Source organism: Octopus bimaculoides, chromosome 3 (assembly GCF_001194135.2).
Source record: "Octopus bimaculoides isolate UCB-OBI-ISO-001 chromosome 3, ASM119413v2, whole genome shotgun sequence".
Lineage (NCBI taxonomy): Eukaryota > Metazoa > Mollusca > Cephalopoda > Octopoda > Octopodidae > Octopus > Octopus bimaculoides.
Genome location: NC_068983.1, coordinates 141,942,186 through 141,964,685, shown reverse-complemented (window position 1 = coordinate 141,964,685; position 22,500 = coordinate 141,942,186). Strand labels below are relative to the sequence as shown.

The 22,500-nt window shown below is 32.4% G+C and overlaps 1 protein-coding gene across 6 annotated transcripts in view; it reads right to left on the bottom strand.

The window, feature by feature from the left end:
* LOC106874768 (LIM domain-binding protein 3) overlaps positions 1–22,500 on the bottom strand; it is a 234,732-nt gene that overhangs the window by 5,124 nt on the left and 207,108 nt on the right. For 3 of the 6 annotated variants that reach the window (XM_052966595.1, XM_052966594.1, XM_052966596.1), the window contains 4 exons: positions 16,384–16,476; positions 9,406–9,582; positions 6,994–7,107; positions 2,262–2,405 (listed from right to left, as the gene is read on the bottom strand). In XM_052966595.1, the coding sequence (XP_052822555.1) occupies positions 2,262–2,405; positions 6,994–7,107; positions 9,406–9,582; positions 16,384–16,476 (528 nt within the window). The remainder of the gene's footprint in view (positions 1–2,261; positions 2,406–6,993; positions 7,108–9,405; positions 9,583–16,383; positions 16,477–22,500) is intronic. The other 3 variants (XM_052966597.1, XM_052966600.1, XM_052966599.1) reach the window with 2 other exon arrangements.

Sequence of the window (22,500 nt, the reverse complement as noted above, 5' to 3'; positions counted from 1 at the left end):
AAGGTTTAATATATGCAGTCCTGGATTGTGGACTTCCTCAGTATAACAACCATGCAACATTTAGCTTGTTATTGACTATTTTCGTTACTTTATCAATGTTTTCACATTGATCTGAAATTCAATTCCTTTTGTTTTCCCTATTCTTCCATTTATCCTTAAGATGCAGCCAGACTTAACAGCATATTTCCTTCTGCTCTGATATTTTTATTTTATATTTCAACTTTAGGTTATTTTGAGTATCACAAGGATCGATGATATTGTCTATGACTCATTGCTCAATATGCTGTCTTCTCTTCTCCAATAATATCTAGCTTTTCATGTTATAAGTGAATTAATATCATCTATCAGTAGGTTAAAAACTACAAACACTACAAAAAAATGTCTTAAAGCTGTTACAAATGTGATTTAAAAAAAATTTTTTTTTACTTCAGTTAAAACTTCAATAGTCTGGCTTTGAATGCCAACGACAATCATATTGACTTAATTGCTAGCTTTATGGCTTCAATTCGAAAAGTTTGAAGTGCATCCTGCTGTGATGGATGACAAATAACCTAGTCACAGCAGATGGACAAAAATCATGTTACAAAAAGAATCAGGTTAGAAAAAAATTTATAACTTCAGTAAGAAAACACAATCTGTGTGGTACAAATTAGAAACTTAGACTTTCCTAAACGAAGTATTTAGACAAAGCTACACGAAACTACAACTTAAAACTTAAAAAAAAACAACAAAATGATATCCATACAGATGCGCACACACATGCACACAGACAGATGTATATGTGCATATGCATCTATGTGTATGTACATAGATATGTGTGCACATAGATAAATACAGGTATGTTAAATATACACCAATTTATTTATTTAAATTATCTCTGCTTTTAGAGAATGTGTCATAATTCTTAAATGGCAATTAAGACCAGCTCCATAAGAAAAGAGGAGATAATCTCAAGAATCAATCTCCAATGTTGAAAATCCACAAAGGAAAAGGACAAGTTTGTCTGGAGGCAACAACTGCGAATATGTTTCTGCTTCTGTAAACATCATCAGCACAACAATTGTGTCCTGCACTAGTTCTAGTAGCATACAAAAAAAAAAAAAAAAAAAAAAAAAAAAAAAAAGAGCAGTACACATTTACAGCTTATGTAAAATATATAATTTTAAACAAGAATGAGCTAAGAAAAACAATTCAGGATGGCTAGTGCATGTACTTGAACAATAGACGTGTTCTGCTCTTTTTTGTGTATGTCCAAGTTTCTTGAAGAAAAGGTAAGATACTTGTCATACTGATGGTTATTAGGGTAGAAAAATAATCACAACTGTCCTTTTATCTCCAGACAATAAACTGGTCCTCTATATTATGGCATGTCAACATTAGAGAATTTGATTCTCAAGATTATCTCCCCTTCTCACAAGGCGCTCATTTGGATTGTCATTTGGCAATTTCTGTTAGCTCATTTTTAAAGATATATCTGCAATCACTATCTATTTCCTTTTAACAAGACACCTGTAAGCTTAACAGATTGTACAGCAAATGACGTCTGCAGTCAAACAATTTGGACAGGATGCTTAAAAGCATTTTGTCTGTCTTGACATTCTTAGTTCAAATCCTACTTCGGCTGACTTTGCCTTTCATTCCTTTGAGGTTGATAAATTAAGTACCAGTTGAGCATAGGGTTAGTGCAACCAACTAACTCCTACAAAATTTCAAGCCTTGTACCTGCAGTAAGAAGGATTAAAATTTTGGGTGCAAAACGTCAAAGAAAAAAATGTAATAAACTGCCACCATAATTTTGCTTGTTACATCGCTGAGTAAACATAATTCATTGCCCAGTTTATCTCCTACAACCTGGTCTTGAGGACTAACAAACCCCTCTCTGTTGCAAGCATTTGGGCCAAATACTTTATCTATAGATCATTAGCTCCCTTCCTTCCACTAATCTCAGGACCCTTGTAAAGTATCACTGGTAATGCCCGTCCTTTTTTAAGGTGGTAACAAGGGGAAAGGGAAATCTTCCTCTAGATGGGACTGCCATCATATTACTAAAAGATCCAATACCTAATCCTGACAGATAGGTGGAGTAAGATGTATAAAGTTAAAAGCACTTTCTCAGAACAAAAGCATACACACATGTGCACAGAGTGGAAATATTCAACATCTCAGAGAGAAAGAGTGACAGAAAGAGAGATTCAGATTCTCTGAAATTCATCAATAATATGGTGTTAGAATATTGCATATTGTTCAGTTGCATCACTTACTTTTAGGACTAGGGAGTACATCTTTGTCAGCCCAAGCTTTCAATACCTGGAATGTTGGGGATGGAATGCATTTGCCTGTATAGCGGATTGAAGTATTCATAACAGAGTTGCCTACAGTTTCTTCTTCAGTATCCAAGCCAGAATCTAAATGGTATTTTGATCAATTAATTAAAAAAAAAAAATTAACTAACTTTTTTTTACTAGATTTCTTTAGTACAAAACTGAGTTGTTGATTGGTTAGAATCTGTTTACTTTGTCTAAGTTTGACAAGTTGAACGTTACATTGTTGGGATTTAGTATTTTTGTGTTATAGAAGTAATAGAGTAAAGAGGTTCCAAATTCTTGGAAATCTTGAGAGGATGTTAAGAAAAAAAAACTTTTCAATAGTTTTAAGTAATCATTGTTATTGATAAAAAAAAGTTTGTGGCATTCAGAAACGGAACAGTGATTAATAAACAACTTTCATGCATTGGTAAAAACATTTTATAAGCGTTTCCATGAACATAAATTATATACACATACGTATGTATATACATGTAGATTTGCATGTATGATGAGTGTGTATTTGTGAGTATATAATTTGTTGGTTAACTGAGGATTGAATGGTTTACATTCTAAATTTGAAAAATAAACAAATATATGATCCAGCACAGACTTTCTGTATATTATTTAAATTAGTCTTATAGAGTGATCACCATTAAAAATATTTTCCCCATTAATTATTGGCTAGTCACAGTCCAAAAAGGAAAAGTGAATGAAACAGATTTCTTATGGTACACATGTTAGAAATGGGTGTGGTTAGTTGCAGATAGGTATAGAGTGTAAGAGGTATAAACATGACATAAAATATCCTTCATCTGCCAACTGTGTGAAATCAATAAGCAATAAAAGATTGAATTAAATTATGAAATAGATCAATAATCGAGCAGACTTATAATTAAATGTGCTCCATCAGTCATCACCTCACTTGTTTATCTAAGAATGTCCAATGTTATTTCTTTAAGATAAGGTGTACTTGGAAAAAAATTGGTTGCTATTTCTAGCAGCTTGAGTGACCACATAGGGGATTCTTTGTTGGTCTGATGAGAGCTTTGTTTTCTTCTTCGTTTGTGGTATTGATTACTTTGCCACAAATGCCATTCTTCAACCATCTGGGATAATGATGTGAATCAGCAATTGAGAACAATGTAGAAACTTTCCCAATTTGGAATTTAAGTTCTTTTAAGCATGACTAAACACTTTATAGTTATGCTATGGCTAGAGAAGTTCACTTTGCAATAATGTTAACAGTCTGTTCCTACTGCATGACACCTTGGGTAAGTATCTTTTGCTATAATAACCTTGGGTTGACTTGTGTCATGGGAATAAAATTTGGTAGATGGAAACTGCAGAAGCCCAACATCTATATGCATGTACACAATATGCACATTATGCAACCCTTTGTTTAAAAATTGACTTAATAATTTGATGAAGAAATATCATTAAAATAATTATTAGACTGAAATAAGCACAAGTTAATATGATTCAAATGCTTGAAGGTGGTACTTAAGCATGGCTCCAGGCTATAACTGAAAACAGAAAAGACTATATATGGATTTAAATAACAAGAATGTAAAACTAATAAATCTCAACAAAATACCTTATCAATAAAAACAAAATCCACTTTGCAATTTTCCAGGCAAGTAAAAGGACATTAAGTAAAAATCAATAAGTATTCTTTAAAAGAAGATGCTTCTCTTGAATAAGGTGCTATCTATTACTAGTAATATTGTTTGATGATCAATTAACTCTTCCCGATAGCTTGGATAAATTCAAGTAATTGGGAATAAAGTATTGACCCTAAATGCAAGGGAATGCCAGCAACAAACTTTAAATTACTACTACCAGCTAGTAGCCCAATATCATAACTTGACTATTGTAACTACTTTAGCATTTTACATCTGTTTATTTTTAGTCAATATACAACTGAAAAATACTGTCTGCAATAAACAAATAGTCACATAAGCTGGAAATAGGCTAACAGTTTCCAAATTCATTTTGTCAAATTTCGTCCCTGAATTCAAGAAATTATATAATACTTTTAGTTCACTTCAAATATATTTTCCCTTGGTGGATCTACTCTTTCACATTGTGGCAATCTTTCAAAAGGTGAGTTTAAGAAATCTGTTCTTTACATAATTTTGAGGAAATCCGTATACAAAATACTGAAATTTCATGAAGCTTCAGGTTTAAATGATTTTCAACTAAAGATTTCAAATGAAACAGCGACATCAAGTATTATTGATGAATTATCAGTGTTGAGTTAATAGAATCTGTTACTGTTATTCAGAAATTATGTACTATCTAAGTGGTTATTTAATAAGTTTGTCATAGCTACATAATAAGTATGTTAATAGACATAGTCATGAAATGCAAGTTTATTGAATATATCATTCTTAATCACTTTTGTCTCTAAAATAATGTTGATATTTATAAACTTTAAAAAAAAAATTCTGACAATGATGGAACAAAACTATATAATGAGTATAGCCAATAATTCAATATATTCAATACAAATTTGAATTTTTCTGAGTTACATTTTAAATTTTAGTGAAAACCCTGTCAAATGTCTTCATTCCATAGATTGCTGCCAAAGGACGTTAATTTTCATATTCTTCCACCATCAAACTGCAAAATCTTAATTGAACTAGGTCATCTATTTTATTCCTGATTATTTCAGTTGTGATATGTTGTACATGTTAGGGCTTCTAAATACCTGTTTGTTTGAAGGTTCAGGTGTTTGTGTAAAAAATAAAAGGACTTGCATGCAAGACCCCTTATTAGCTTATATTGTTTGACATTCAGATAACAAATTTCAAAATACTGGGTATTGGAATTTCTCCTGGAAATTTTTATAACCATTGGAAACATTTCAAACCCCTTGACAATAAATCACCTGTTGCTGGTTACCAAATACTTTCAGAAGCTATTGATAAAAAAATCACTGCACATAATGCATTGTAAATCCTTCCACCACATATTTAGAGATGAGCATGCATGTACACACACTTGCATGCAAATTGGTATAACTCCTCCTCTTACACAAATTTCGTTACAGCAGATTAATGATTTGTTGGTTATTTTATTAGTATTTTATAAGTACATTAAAACTTGTAAACATTAAGAATAAGATACTTCCATTTTTTTGACAATTGCAGAATCCCGATTATTTTGTCAAGTTCATGGAAACAATTTGATAAAAACAATTAACATAAAAACAACAGCAACAACAATTTTTAAAATAGAAAATTTTGGTTTTTCTTCCATAAAAACATTAGCAATAGTCAAACAGTTTCAACATGGTTATAAATATGGTTTGCTAAGATCTTGCTTTGAACAAGAGGAATCACCAAATGATCCTTGACAGGGTCACTTGGCTTGCTAAAAATAGCAACCAAATCTCACTCAAATTACTGTCTTAGAGACAAGCACATAAGCTAATGCAATTAAAAATACATGAGAATGGCAATAGTTACTGATGAATGCCTTAATTCAAAGGCCTGTTCATTTAAGGATAAGCTGTGGCTAAACAACACGAGGAGTAGCATCAATAATTTAATTGCTAAAAATTTTAATGCAAATTATTTTAGATTTTACAAGCATCAATTTGAAACAGGAAAGAGGCTCACTGAAAAAAACTTGAACCATGTATCTATCACTATTATTTCTTGTGGCAAACATTGTATCAATATAGGATACATTACTAGAGTAGCTTACCCAGCTAACACCAAGTGCTTGATGAATTAGATATAAAATAATTCAGTTAGAACTGCTAGATTAATTCATACCTAATTTGAAAAGAAATGACAAGTGGTCTGTCATGTAATTAGTAACAGTCATCTGGTGAGTAATTGTAGATACATAAAGATTAAAATTCCATCTCTGAATGTTGTAGCTTTATTACTTTTTGTTTTAAATTGGTAATTGTGCCATTTTTTTCTTATTGTAGATTCTTGCTTACCTTGATCCAATTAAAAAAATTAGCAGGGTCAGGATACAAATGATTGAATTGACCTTCTCCCAAATTAAGATGATTCTAGCAAGATTTGGACTCAGACAAGTAGAAGAGTGGAACTAAATAGTTCCATTTCTAGTCTAATTCTTGCATGTCAACAATATCATTTGATGCTCATCAACATATTTTTACTCAAGGTGCAGTCAATTGTATCAGTTTTATTTTTATTGACTTCAATGTGATTTGAACTCAGAATATAAAGGGACATAACCAAATACTACAAAAGAATTTAATCCAACAGTCTGCTGATTCTGGTACACCAGCATCCAAATACTATCCCAAGTTTATTACATTGTAAGGGGCTTAGTTTAGATGCAATTTACTACAATGCCATAATACAGCTTGATTGGAGAATAGTTGGCAATAATAAAGAAAATCTTTCTGGGAAATAGCTATCCAAATAATTTATGTGTTGAAGAGATATGATTGTGGAGAAAACAAGGCTTTTAGCCAAATTTCATCATATAAAAGTGAATCAGTTGTAAAATATTCTCAGATATTGCACAGAGTAAATAGTGGACCATTGTTAAAACTATTTCTCCTCAATGAATTAATTTTAACTTTGAAAGTTAAGACTATAAATGTGGTTGATATTTTTGCTTTTCCCCAAGGTATAGCTAAAAACATCAATTTAAGCTTACTTCTTATTGTCAATAGTTAACAAGTACAAAGACTTACCTGGAGTTGGGTCAGTATCTGTATCTGCCCAGTTCTGCAAGACACGGAAAGATGGTGATGGAATGTGCTTTCCTTTATATCGGATCGATGCTTCACAATAATTACCAACACCATCTGAAATGAGAGAAGAAAATGAAAAAAAATAGAAATTTAATAATTCATAAATTCAAAAGGTTCTAAGATAGTAATATAATTAATATAAATTAATAAAAAGGATCAATAAAAATTTTATAAGAAGAAGTAATACTTTAGACAAATATTACCTAAAAAAGAATGCGATTGCTGATGTATTATGACAGTTTAAGGGTGTTCAAATATCAGTAAAACCAGACCTATGGATAAGTACATAAATTTATTCATTCTACGAAAGCATTAAATAAATGCTAGTTCCAGTGGAGCAGCATTTTTGAAATGGGATGGAATGCAAATTGCTCTACTAAGCTTTGTTTTAAGCACAGTTCTTGTGGCCAAATTCTTTGCAAAAGTTTTAAATCTCAGGCCACATTAAGTTGAAGCCATTCTGCCATTAACTTAAACTGTAACACTAAATTTCTGATGGGACAACCACAGCAACAAAAGTCTTAGAACATTTTGTGAATCCAGAAGCTATGTGTATTACAAGCATTACATGCTTTCAGTTACAACTTACGAAATTACATAAAATTAGAATTTATTGTATCCTCTCCCTCCCTCCCTCCATCTCGTCCAATGTGTCCTTCCTTTTTAAGACTGGATGATGTCATTTGAGGGAGATTTGGGTGCTGTTTCTAGAAGGTTGGGCACTTACACAAAGGCTCCAATGTTGACCCAGTCATATGTATATAAAAAAATTGTTTGTACATTTGTCAATGAGGTGATGGTGACTATTTTGCAAATACAGCATATGTGGTGAATGCAGAGTTGTAAATGTCACTCTATGTAGTGGAACTTTGAACTATTAGTAGGCATAGGTTACTATCAAATCATCTAGTTTACTTTCTTTTCATTTCTTCCTATGATTGTCATGTGTTAGATATACGGATGTCAGCAGAAAATAACCAAGAGACATTTGTTGAAATTCTCACGTCATTTATTGTTTAGTTCTCATGTCAACTCTGATCCATCTATTCTACTATCAAACGGTTCTGCTGTCATCATTATTCAGTCTTGTTCAAAATTTAAGTGAGAGTATATTATCCAATGTGTTTTTCCTTTATGGTAGCGAAATGAAATTTTAAATATTTGGCTTTGATTTCTAACCATTTGATTGATTTCACAGAAGCTCCCTCGTGGTTTGTATTTGAAGACATTTATATGATCAATGCAAAACCGTTCTTTTCATCATTCTTATCTATATCCAAGCATGATGGCCAGCTAAGACCAAGCCATCTCTCCTCAAGTCGACTTTTGCCTCCTCACCTTACACTCTACCACTTAAAAAGAATTTTATCCCATTACCTGGCCTTACAAATGTAGGCTTTTTGGTTTTTGTGAAAGACTTTGACACTTAGTTGCAATTTAATTTATCATGGCTTACGATAAGTTTCCAGACTATTAATCTTATATTTAGAATTTTTATTTACAATATATCTAAACCAGATTTTAATTGGCCTGATTTCTGTTATCAAGTTTTATTTACTTTCTGCACGATCCCAGACTGGATTAGAACTTTCTCCATATCTATGGTCAATCTGGTCTTTCTACTTCATTAATATCAACCTCTATGTAAATAAGTAAAAAGGTCGTTAATCAATATTTCTAGATTACAAGAGTGGTGAATATGCACGAGATTATGTGAATGGATACTACAGTGTAAATGTGAGCAAACGTGTGAATGGACAAATATAAATGTACGTAGAAATTTTTGTTCAAAGGGACATAACTCTTTTCTATTCCTAAACTAAAGTTACAAATCGATTTGATTCCATATCAATTAAGCTGCAAATGATCCGATAACAGCTTTAAAGAAAGAAAAGGAGATTTAACACCACCATATGGTACCAGGGGTCATTATCAGGCTTTCACTATTGTTAGCAAATCATATTATTCTCTCCTTGTGCATTCTTTCCTGCCAATGTCAGGCTGGGCAGTTTGCAACATCAATCCCACCAGGCAATGGTGATCTGTCCTATCCCTCTTTACCTGATTAATTTAAAAGAAATGGAAATTGCTTTGTGCAGTTAAAGAGTCTTAAAAAAATGCAATTTATTCAAAATTATTTTAACCTATTCTTATCTCAGTATCAACAAATTGTAGGCAAGCCAATGAAGCAAGATTGATCCTCCAGTCTGCTAGAAATAGCAACTAATTCTCCCTCAAAACCTTACTAAAGAATAGAACATATAAATGTGGTCTGAGATAAAATTGAAAAGACGATGATCAAGATGAGAATGGGCTGAGATAGGGAAAAGAAAAAATGTAGTTAACACTAACCTTCATCTTGAGTGTCTTGTGATGAGACTTCATCTTGACTATCTGATACAGTTAAATTCTGCAACATTTTAAAAGACTTGGACGGAATATCACGCTTACTATGGAGACCAGAGAATCTCATTTCATCATCTTCAGAGTTGTGACGCAGTAGTGGGTTCTTCTGTTTCTTACGAGACACTAAAGAAAACGGTATAAATCATTAATATCACCCATAAGAACTTGTTTTCACTCAGTAAAAAGGCACTTTAAGGAGGACGAAAGGGCTATCATCAATTGACTCAACACTAGTATATTACCATAAGCTATTTTATCAATGGATCAGCTACTAATAAGATTGAAGTAGTAAAGATAAAACGAAATGCTGTAAGCAAGATTTTTAATCCTATATAATAAATGATTCTTATTTAGTAGCACCAGACTACATTTGTAAGAGAGGAGTATACTTAATTGAATGTACCTCAAATATTACACAACTTTATAGCTCCTCTCACATATAATAATCAAAAGGCCATGCGTTTTATGTGAGAAGTATTTTTGATTAAATCAATCTCGGAAGGATAAAACGCAAAGCTGATTTTGATGACAAACTCAAGGCATATATTTTTCCAACACTAATTCTGGTACCTAATAGACTTGCAATAATAATTAGGATTTCTGTTCCATTTTGATCAGTGATTATAGTTAATTAGATCAAAACTTCTTTTATCAATGACAAAAGTATGAAACCCAGATATAAAGTGAAGTTTGAAGCTAGAGGTAATTAAATACACCAGGGAATTTTGTTCATCACTATTGACCAAGTCTGCCACCCATTACCTTAATAATAGTTTCTAACATTACTATAAAGCTAAGCAATTGACTAAGAAAATTAAAAGTCAGAATCAACTACAAAACTATGAAATGTGTAGTACAACGCTAACAAATGCAAACAAAAAGATCTTCACGGATTGTACCAACTTACCCAGTCTACAGTTTTTAAAAAATAAATTTCCATTTCTATATACACAAAAGATATTTTAAGATAATTACGATTTTCTTGAGAGAATGTTGATAATGCTCTGAAATTAAAATGCAGTTAATTCCGCTTGCCAGGAGCCTTCTCAACTCTAGGAACTAAGAAACACATCGTGTACATTTTAGTAGAATATGAATACAGACAGGAGTTTAAATCTTACTATGCCCTGTGTTCCATCTTGTAGCAAGGCACATTGCCTGTTAGAAAAGTTTCACATCAGTTTCAGATAGGTGCTAAATGTTAAGTGCATCCAACTTAAATAAAAGAAAAAGACAACAATTTCTCCAACAAAATCAGAACCTATAGCATACAATACCATTCATGGTAATATAGAAAACAGTGAAAAACAGGAAACATCCCTGTAAGAATGATTTCTTAAACAAGAAGAAATAGACAAACTTTAAAAATACATAAAAAATAAAGGTAAAACTGATGCAGGAAATAAAAAAAATAAATAGAAAAATGCATGCAAGTATTCAATGAGAATTAACACTTTAACCCTTTAGCATTTAAACTGGCCATATCCAGTCCAAATATTCTGTTTCGTATTAAAACCAGTCAGATCTGGCCTCTCTACAATCATTCTAAAAATATACAAAATTGAAATCTCAAAGCCACAAGATAGTATATGATAAATTCAAACAATGTGAATAAATAAGCATTCCATTTGACAGAATAATTTGAATGCTAAAGGGTTAAAAGAAGCAAACTGACAATCTTTTAGAAGAGGTTTCAGTCATTGGACTGTGACTATATTAGAGTACTGCTTTCATGAGTTTAGCTGATCAGATCAACCCCAATATTTCAATCTGGCAATTAGTTTATTAATATCTTTGTTGAAGTGCTTTTATCACAGACCATAGAAACCCAATATATAAACAAATGATTTTTAGAGCAGTGAAAAACAAACACTATATGGTAGGTGAAAAAAATTCTGAAGGAATTCAAATATATTTCTAGAAATCAACAAGTGGCTTATCATAAGGGATTAAGTATTTAAAGAATCTAGTAAAATGAAATATGATCAGAGAGCATCTAAAAATTAAAAACATTTTATATTGGTCATGAAAACTATATAGGAAGTGGTATAAGGTTTATGACAAAAATTGAGATACAAAGTTTTGTATAAAAATGCTTGAGTTTTTTGGTAATGGTGAGCTAAAATTAGTTTAGCCAATTAATATAATGTCTCAAAAACAAGAGCAAATTATACAATACAAAATATTTATTGATTGCAATTAACTGTACAATACAAATTGAATTTATAGCATTAAAGAGTTAATGAAATACTAAGCAATATAATGTGCTAATAGTGATCTCCACTTGCCACAAAAAACGATCTAAATTAATCTAAGTGGTAACTGGTGATAAAAATATAGACTCATAAAAACCAAAGAACTATAACTTAGAATTTCAAAAATCCTATCGCAGTAACACCCATATAAAGTAACAAGTTGTTTCAATGTTGTATGTATGGTGTGATATTATATGATACAAGTGAGGGAATTAAAGAAAAATCATGATGAGTGTGAAGGTTATGGTGGTACTGATTAAATCAAGTTTGCTACCAAAGCATAATATCACAATTTGTGTGTGTGTGTGTGTGTGTGTGTGTGTGTGTGTGTGTGTGTGTATGTGTGTCTTATTTCTCCAAATGAATGAAGAGGCTACAGAAGTTGACATGTCAGGGAGCAAAAGTGAAAACTGAAAAGGCTATTCTGATGTGATGAGACTAGGTTCAAGAAATTTAGCCTCTTGCTATACCTTCACAAAAACAGCCAGTGACTGAATTTTGCCTAGGCAATATTAAAGTCATCTCCCTTGGGTATTCAAATGTGGGTAAGGTGCGTCTTAGCATTAAACACTCATCTGCTGATGGATGCTAATATTTACATATATAGTCATTACAACATTATTTTCAAAACAGGACACCCTTCTGACCTCTAGCCACCTAACTTATAAGTTATGAGGGGAAACAGGTTTATCATCCAGGTAAACTGAAACTTGCAATAATGGATAAGTAGTAGGGTTTGAACTCATGACTATAGAGTCAAAAGCTTTTAATCATAACTAATTGCTTCATTAACTTTAAATGAAGTAAAATAAAAAATTAACTGACAACAGCGAAAAATAAAGCTGTTTCAAAATAAAACAGTCAAAACAAAACAGCATGACTATAAAAGAAATGAAAAATTGTCAAGTGACAATAGAAAACAAAAATCCTAAAGACAACTACTTCTAGTATAAGGCTTAAATTACATGAGTGTTGGGTTTTTAGAAACTGTTTAAGCAATCATTATGAAATGCCTCAATAAAGGCAAAAAGAATGTACAATCACAACCTTGTTTGACAGAATTGGTATAAAGGAGTTAAAGGGCAAGGAAGGTAGGTAGTCCCAGACTCTAAGAATACAGTTTTAAAAAAGCTTTAAAAATCCACACAAATTGCTTTAAGCAGAAACTGACACCCATGCAAAATCATGGCAAATTAATCTGCAGGAGGAAAAGGATTACTTATGTTTAAGTCGCCCATTAGACCTCCCATTCACATCACCAGGGAATGTTTAGAAATGAACTAGTTGGAGTGTATTGTGGTGTCATGTCTCATGTATGTATATGGGAGTTAAGGAAAACAGCCCACAGTGGTCTGGAGTAATACAGTTTGAAATGGCTGGTGTTAAGTAGTGTAGGAATAAAAGCAAATAGTCTGGAAATATGGTGGCTGAGTGCAGTCTGAAATGGAATATTACTGACTGGAATGATCTGGTATATAATGGTAAAATAAAAATGATTGGTGTAGAATTATCTGGAGAAATGTTAATTGAAATAGGAGTTAGTAAGTGGTGTGGCTTGACATTGACTGAAGTTTATAACTGAAAAGTATTAAGTGCTTAAGCTCAATGAAGCATATCAGTGTGGAATGGTCTTGGCATATATGTTCTGGTAAGATACAAAGTTATACATATGAATGCTTTTATTTTAAATAGCAAGATGCTTTCTGAGTATATTTTCTAGTATGTATGCAATGCGGATATTCAGGGTACACAGAAGGAATATGCAATATAGCCACCTCTACTGCATTATATAAGTGTTACACGTATGATTTGGTGGTAGATAATATGGGTGTGTATGTAGATGCTAATGGTACTGTAGAATATGATACACGATATGAAGAGGTTAGAAAAAAATGAGGTGAAGACTGAATGAGAGATAGACAGCAAAAACAAAATATGGAACAAAGCTAGAAAGCGCAAGCTTTTCCTCCACCTAAATAAAACACAAAATAAGTCTAAAAATTGTAGAGGTAATTATGGAAAAGCAAAAGCATCAACATATTGAGCTGATAGTCTTAAATGTAATAAATACCAAAGTAAATCTTTTTAACAAACATTGTAAAGGAAGAAAAAAAAAATTACAGATTTGGATTGTGTTGAAGTGTGTTAATACTTCAACATATTATCACAGATTTTCCAGTAATTTTCATTATAACCAGTACCAATCAATTATTCTCTTTGAGATCATAAACTTAACACTACCACCCAATCCTTAAATAGTAATAAATGTATTACACATGATCTTTGAGCACCTTTACAAGCACTTTTCCAGCTAACATTGACCTTTATAGTGAATCTAGTGCAACATTAATCATCTTGATACCTTTCAGACATAGGGATAAAGCTGGAAAGCCATAATTATGCATTCAGTTATAGATCTGATTAGTCAGGAATGACCTGCTACTAAATGATTTCACTCCAATCTCATAACTATATTCAACATTAATGCACATTTTCCTCACCTCATAAAAACATTTCTTAGACATAGTATAATCCACTATAATATGTCTATTACAATTTTTCTTCTACTTCATTTTACATAGAATGACAGCATGGCTTCAGCCAAGATAGCTAAAACATTAAAGAACCAGAATATGCTTCAACATTAATATTACTATGCTTACCATCATAACTGTACCAACACTATACTCTTGTACATAGTAATGGTAATAGTTGGTGTCTCAGCAAAACTTGACCTTTGTAGACTCCCACACTAATGTACTAATATCAATATTGAAATATAGAAAAGAGAGGGCAGGACTGAAAATAGCATCAAGTAACAAGAAATCAACATTCAAGCTGTAAATCTCTCTGATCATCATCTCTAGTTACATTAAAATTAATATGAGGTTGTGCGAAACAAACAGCAAAACATTAGGTAAGAGTGATGGTAGGGGTAAAAGGGAAGAAGACTATCAAATATATAATTCCATCATAACAGCAATTATATCTCATTCTGCACCATATATGTAAATAGTTTGTAACAAGGGTATCAAAGTATTTAATATTTTTGATATCTTAATACTTTTTGTTGACTAAACACAAAGTCGGTTTTTGTACGATACTTTTTATATTACTCACCCTATCAGTTTAAATGTAAAAATAACATAACTGGGATTTGAAACAATGTAACACAAAGATAAGTGATATAATGTATTTAGGTGATATGTATAGATTCTTTCCCTGCAAGTCCTCAAATGTGAAGGAGGGAAACTGTCTAAGTCAACCCAAATGCTTGAAAGGTACTTTGTACTATTGATTCTGAGAGGATAATTGTAATCAACTGAGTTTTGGCTTTTACAAAGTTCAGAATTGTTGAACTGAACAGCAGAAAGGTGTGACACACGCCTTTCCAAAAGAGTAATGAAGTTGTTAAAATCAGTAATGGAAATTACATCTTTAAAGATATTCTCAATTGAGAAGTCTCAAATGAGACTGGAAATTCTGTTTATAGAATCTATCAAATTTAGACATTGTATTTACAACAACAGTAATAGAGTTTGAGGTATTATGCAACAAATTCACAAAATATTCCATTTTGTCACATTCATTCCCTTCTCAAATAAGAAAAGTGAGTCAAAAGCTTCGCAAAAAAAAAAACAACTAAGTAATGATATTTCTTCCCAGTCACATACACACACAATATGAAATATTCCCAACATATCAGCTGTTGCAATACAAACTTTCAAAGGCTAAGTGCAGAAATAGCTTAACATTTTTGCCATTGGAATATTGTGAGCCAGAAATTGGCTTGTTACAAATTCAGGAGATACATTTTGCTTTTCTTTTTTGAATAGAGAAATTAATTCTATGACTAAAATTATGTAAAATATCTAAATTTCTGAAATCATTTTTTTTTTCTAGTATAACAAGCAGAAGGGAGAAATGTTTATTAGTTAAACACAATGCTGGTTTTTGTGATATACATATTTTTTTGTATGCCCCATTTTCAGTTAGAAATCCTATTGCAGAAATTTAGCAGAATCATTGGCACTTTAATAAAGTAGCCAAAAGATGGAAAAAACAAAACAAAAAAAAAAAACAACAACAAAACAATAAAAAAGGGTTGGGGAATAAATTACCTGTCAGCAGAGACAGGTTCAGAAGTTGGTATCAAATTATTAAAAGATAAACAGAAGCAATACACATGAAAAAAGAACTACACATTATATACACAACACACGCCATTATATATATATATATATATATATATATATATATATATATATATATATATATATATATAGGTATATATATAAACATTGATGAAAGCAAGGAGGACCAAAGCAGAAAATACTATTTTTTGAGATCAGAAAACAATGAGCCTGGAACAACAGACACAGCAAACACTACTTCTACTAGAGATGGGGGTTGATGTGAGGATAGGGTAAGGAAAAAAGTCAAGAAAGGAAGAGGAATAAAAATATCAAAGAATACTAAGAAACCAGAAGCAGTACAATAAATTGCTGTTTGACTTGGTGTGTGTGTGTGTGTGTGTGTGCTTGTGTAAAATGGTATTGTTTACTATTTGTTATTTTCACTCCCATTCAGTCTCAAATATAGGGAGTAGATTGTATGTGTAAGAGGAAAAACACTAGCTTGTACTACTACTGCTACTACTATAAGATACCTGAGACATCATCAGTAGGTTCAGCCGTAGGGGGACACCTTACAGGCTTTGGTGGTGGTGGTGGTGGAGGTTTTTGTTTTAAGGGAGGAGGAACTGGTAAAGAAGAAAAGAAAAAGAATGAGAATATACTGATCCTACCAGAAACTAAAGCATATATGTAAGACAAAAAAACAAAACAAAACAAAACATTCAGACACCTGAGGTGTTGGTACTGTACAGTGGTGCTCCAGCATGAGCAATATGGTTATGTGCATGACAAAAAATAAAAAAATAAATAAATAAATAAAAATTGAAAAAAAATATAAAACAAAATAAAATATCTAGTAAAAAGTGGCCTATGGGGTTGAGGTACTGTGACACAGTGAAGTTTCCAGATTTAATGTCATCTTATACTTTCTGTGTTTTTCCTGCAGTCATTGACCAGTAGTTGTTCAGGCTAGGTATCAATTACATTAGTCGTATCTGTGATGATGTGCAAGCAAATCGGTCATGGATTCTAACCTCTCCTCCTTTGACTAAATTATATTTTAAAAAGAAATGGAGGGGGAAGGGAAACTAAATCTCACCAGCATTTTGGACATCATTAAAAAGAATGGATGATCAGGGCTAGAATTCTTTTGATCATAAGTCTGCTCAGTTAGGGCTGATAACAATCTAGTGCATACTACTTTGGATCTACAGAAATAGAGAAATAGCTTCCTCAAGAACATTAGCAACCAAAGTGAAATAGTTGTCCCCAGATTCAAAAGACTTGAAACTATTTCTACTTTATGCTTCTCACAACGTAAAGAAGCTGAAATACTGAAATAAGAATATCCCCAGGCAATGTCTGCCTTAAGGGTAACATTTTCTGACAGAATTAGGTAGGCGGGAAACTAACAAAATGAAATCCAGACAGTAGCAATTAACAAAAATTAAAAGAAAGAGCAAATATGATATAAATATGCTAAACCTTCACCCATTGAACCAAATTGTTTAATGCAGCTTAATATTGTGGGAGATGGGTAAACAGACACACACACACACACACACACATGTAAGGGCACATGTCCAAGTGATTACGGTGTTGTACTCATGATCACAAGTTCGTGATGAGGATGCCTGGACTGGGCAACACATTGTGTTCTTGAGCAAAGCACTTCATTTGATGTTGCTCTGCAATCATTGCAGTATCTAACGTGTGGCACATCTTGCTCCAGTGAGGTCAATGCTGTTTTGATGGAGGAAGGGACGGAGTTCAAGTACAGTACAGGCAGTCAATCATTATAAATAAGTCATCTGTGCAGGTTGTTCAGCAAGGCATTGTATAGACCCTTAGCTGTCATTTATTATAGGATACAACACACACACACAGATTTAAAAATTAAAATAACAGGTTTTTGTTATTTGCATTGTAGAATAACTATAATTAAAAAATGATAAATAAATAAAATAAACAAAAAACAATAATGCAACAATAAATAAAACAATAAGATCAATTATAAAAACAATAAGTGCAGCAATAGCAAATATGTTCATTAAAGGTTAGACACTTCTAAAATTGCAGTGATATTTGATTGAAATAAACTGAATTTAGTTCAAGTTACTAATCTGAGGCTTCTATCTATTGAATGGACAAAAAAAAAATAGTGAATGCATGAGAGAGAGAGAGAGAGAGAAAAAAGAAAAGAAAAAGAATGAAAAAGAAAAAAATTTTTAAATGCTTACATTAAAATAAAAAAAATGTTTTAATCTTTTCTAAAAATAAATCCTATTTAGTATATTCCCTTAATTTTCTGAGCATTTCACTTAAATCATTACAAATTATATAACAATTTCAATATAAAATATCCAAGAATAACAAGAATAATATATATTTGTTAATCACATACTGTTTTTGAAAAACATTCTAAACAAATACAGATTGCTCAAATTGAAGGTACAAAAAACAAAGAAACAAGCATTAACCAAAAACAATATAAATGTCTATGAAAATAAAAGAAATCTTCACAAATAAAGCGAAACATAAGCGTAAAGTTTGATAAAACCCAACATGCAGGATTAAAAGTTGAGATGGACTTTGAATTAAACCCATTTCAATAGATTTTAACTTTGGGTGTTTGAAAAATCTAGTCAGTTTATCATTACATAAGGACCAAAAGTATAAGGCAGCCGATTTACTTCAGGTCCTGTAGAATATGATACGTTAGGAAACAAATCACTGACACCCTTCTACAACCCCCAAAATCAATGTTAATCAATTGCAGAGAACATTTCCCAGAACATTTTTATTTTCTGCAACTGAGTAATATTGAATCTGTAATCAATACATATGAAATTTGTTGTAGAAAGTTTCCTATTGGTATAAAAGTTTTAAAAAATATTAAAGTTATAACTCAGCATGTTGGGTGGGATTGGGGTAGCGAATGCAACAAAATTGATCAGAGTTAACAAATTAAAAAAGAACTTGAAGCAAAATGCAAACCAATAAGAGTTCTTGTGGATTAGCTTATCTCCTATAAAGAAGAAACAATGGACTGTATTTTATATGACATTAGAAGAACCAATGATAAATATGCATGCCGAAATAGATGTTCAACTAAATACAATACCAAATAGATGTTCAATTGAATACAATACCACCGAATACTTAGCAAAACTCTAAAATGTGTGTGATGGTACACATTACTTTCATAGATGTGTCTGTCACACACACGGCCTCAATATTGACTGGAAAGGAATTTGTCCCCAGTTTATAATTGTTATTCAAATTTAAATGCTGCACATTTTATATGTATTTTTTTATAAATTTTATCTTAAGCTGTTTTACTGACTAAATCACAATTAGCCTTCACAACATTTGTATGAATAGTCAACAGAAAAGAACATTTAAGTAGATTCACTCTAAACACTTTTCTGTAGATTAAGTCAATTGGGTCAATTCTCAAGAGTTAACAATGGATGCATAAGCAAAGCAGAGTAGCAAATTGTAATTTGCAGCTAAGAGTACGAGATTATATTTAAAAATTCATTGCCACTGCACCTCGTTAAAAATAAAGCAATACTTTTCCTTCTTCCTTCATGGCCTTTCATTCAACTTTTTATCAGAAACTAATTATTGAAGTAATATGAGAAACAACTTGAAATATGGAATTTAGTTGCAAACAAAAACATTTCCCATGAAATTATTCCCATAAAAATAAACGAGCAAAAACAAGTTACTACTTCCTTAAATCAGAACTTAAAATAAATGATTAATATTAGTCACTGGGATTATGTTTCCCTTCCTCATTGTAAAGGTAATTTTAATTGAAAGTTTTTGCTCATTTAAGTATGTTAGTACTCACATATTCTGGGATGACCGGGCATTATTTTTTTAAAAGCAAAAAGGAGATGGCAAACAGCTTCTCTAGAAGATTATGTATTTGTTTTAACTAGAAAAAACTATTCTTAGCTGTGAGATTCTTTCCTTAAATGTCTTTTTTTTTAATATATATTGTTTGGGAAATGTCTCTTTGTTGGAGGCTCAAAGTCTGCAGTTGTAACCTAGCAGTTTTAATCTTTCCATATAAAGTATACTATATAGCCCAGCCACGAGGTCTCTTGACTGGACGTAAATTACACATTTGCCAATTGAAGGACACTGATTTCATATATATAACAATTTGAAACCAATTTTCTTTGTAAATTAAGTACTTCAGTTCTTAATTTGTACACCAGCCAGCTATTGATTCTGAATGCAAATTGCACAACTTCTCAGTGGATATTCAAGGTAACATTTTATGACTCCTCATTAATTAAATCCATTAGGAAGAATTAATGATTTTTATAATGGTGTTAATTCAAATGATATGAAACAAAATAGGCCTTAAGACACTTGATGAATTCAAAGGTCTCGACCATCTAATTGTAAATTCAGACTGTAGAGAGCAGTGCTGTGGTCAACAAGAGTATGGCAACATTAAATGTTTGTTAACTCAAAGTGCTGAGTTCAAATCCTCCCAAAAGAGCCTGAAAAATATCTTGGAAGCCATTATAATGAATCTTCATAATATAAGCTGGTATCAAAAAGTTCCTGGACTAGTTCTGTAGTGTGCTAACAGATTGCAGCACATGGTTGTGTATACAGTGGAAGCTAGCAGTGATTTTCATTATGCAGTGTGCCAAGTGACATCGCTGTGTTTACTTGTGAAATTTGTGTTTTTGTGATCATGTGTATACTGTAGTCTGCAATTTCTGTCATGGACAGGAAGTTGGAGCAAAGAGCCAATGTGAAATTTTGCATCCAACTTGGAAAGTCTGCTATAGAGACATTGAGAATGTTTGGCAAACTTACAGAGATGAAGCAATGGGTTATATGTGATGTTTCAAGTGGCATGGGCACTTCAAAAGCAGAAGAATGTCCCTGGAAGATAAGTAATCTGGAAAACCTACCATGAGCATCACCCTTGGAAAATGTGGAGAAAAGTCATCAGCTTGTGCCTGGAGGACAATCAATGATATTTTGAAGCATTTGAGGGAGGACATTTGGTTAAAGTGAAAGAATCTGAAGTGCAGAGAATTGGATTCTTCACAGCAACAATGCACCCTGTCACAAACTCCTTACTTGTGAGTTTCTCATCTAAAACAACATGGTATCACTTCCACATCTGTCCTATTCATCAGATGTAGCACTTGTGAACTTCCATCTCTTCCCCAAGATGAAAATGCAGCTCAAAAGTCAGTTTCAACACTGTTGTCAAGATCAAGAGCAAATCATGAAAGGTCCTCGATTTGCTTACCAACAACTTCTAGGCTGGATACCAAAAGTGGTAGGAATGCTGGGACTGGTAAATTTTTGTGCAAGGTGGCTATTTCAAAAGAAATGTTAAAATTTATGTTTAATACAAAAATAAATTATTTACCCAACTAGTCCAGGAAACCTTTTGATACCACCTCGTAAATATGGTTTACAGAAGTTAACTTTTACTAAAAATGAAAAAAAAAGACTTTGCATCTATATCAGTGGTTCTCAGTTTTTACCTATAGACACCTTTGAATCTTATTTCTTTCATGTTACTCTCAGCCATTCTATGTTTAAAAAAATCTTACTATATTCGTGTAATTTTATTAGGAATTCTATACAAAAATTGTTAAAATATTGTGTATTGTTGAAGTATAACCAATTTGATGACATAAATTTTTATATCTCATATGGACCCCAATGGGTCATATAAACCCTGGTTGAGAACCATTGATTGAAATCATTTAATAACTCTCACCCACTACCAGTATACATTCAAGCACGTTAAGACAGAACCTCTCCTGATGGTAACTCAACCTGCTAGAAATAACAACCAAATCTCTAACCCGCATTCTAAATAAACCTAAATGAAAGATGGGATGGACACAACTGCAATGTTTTTGAACATAGGTCTGCTGATCTATACAGAAATGGAACTAAACATTTATTCAAGAATGTTTTTTTTTTATTCCATTTCCTAACAACTCCATTCTTTGTATATACACCTCTAACTACCCCTCCATTACCTTCTATGCTGTAAAAGCTATTTTAGCCTTAGGCTCCAAAATGTCACCACCACCCTGTTTCCAGCATGGGTAGGTGAGTCTACTATTATTCCATTCAGCCAAACAGCAGCAGCTTTTCAGAGATTGGAGCATAGTTCCTTTAATGGTAAAAGTTAGAAACGATAGAAGGGGAGTGGTGTGAAGAATTCTCTGTGGTTGTGAGGTGATGTATCAGTTTGCAGTAGACAACCATACATTCATTCACTCACTCAACATGGAGCCACCTGGCCCGCTAGTATTTTTCTGATTGTTTGATAGGGAGGGGAAGAAAGAACAAATAAATGAAAGGGAGAGAGAGAGAGAGAAGGAAAACAAATGAGAGAAAGAGAGTGGAAACAAACGAGGGGAAATAAGAGAAAGCAAATATAGGGAAATAAGAGACAGTGAGTGAATAGGGGGGGAATAAGAGAAAGCGAATGGGGGAACTGAGGGAGGGATAGGGTGGATAAGCAACAGAGGGAGAGGGGCGAGAGAGAGGGACAAGTGATAGTGAAAGCAGTTGGTAGGGAGGGGGACAAGTAAGCGGCAGAAAGCCTAGAAAGAGAGTACAGAATGAAATGGGTAAACACA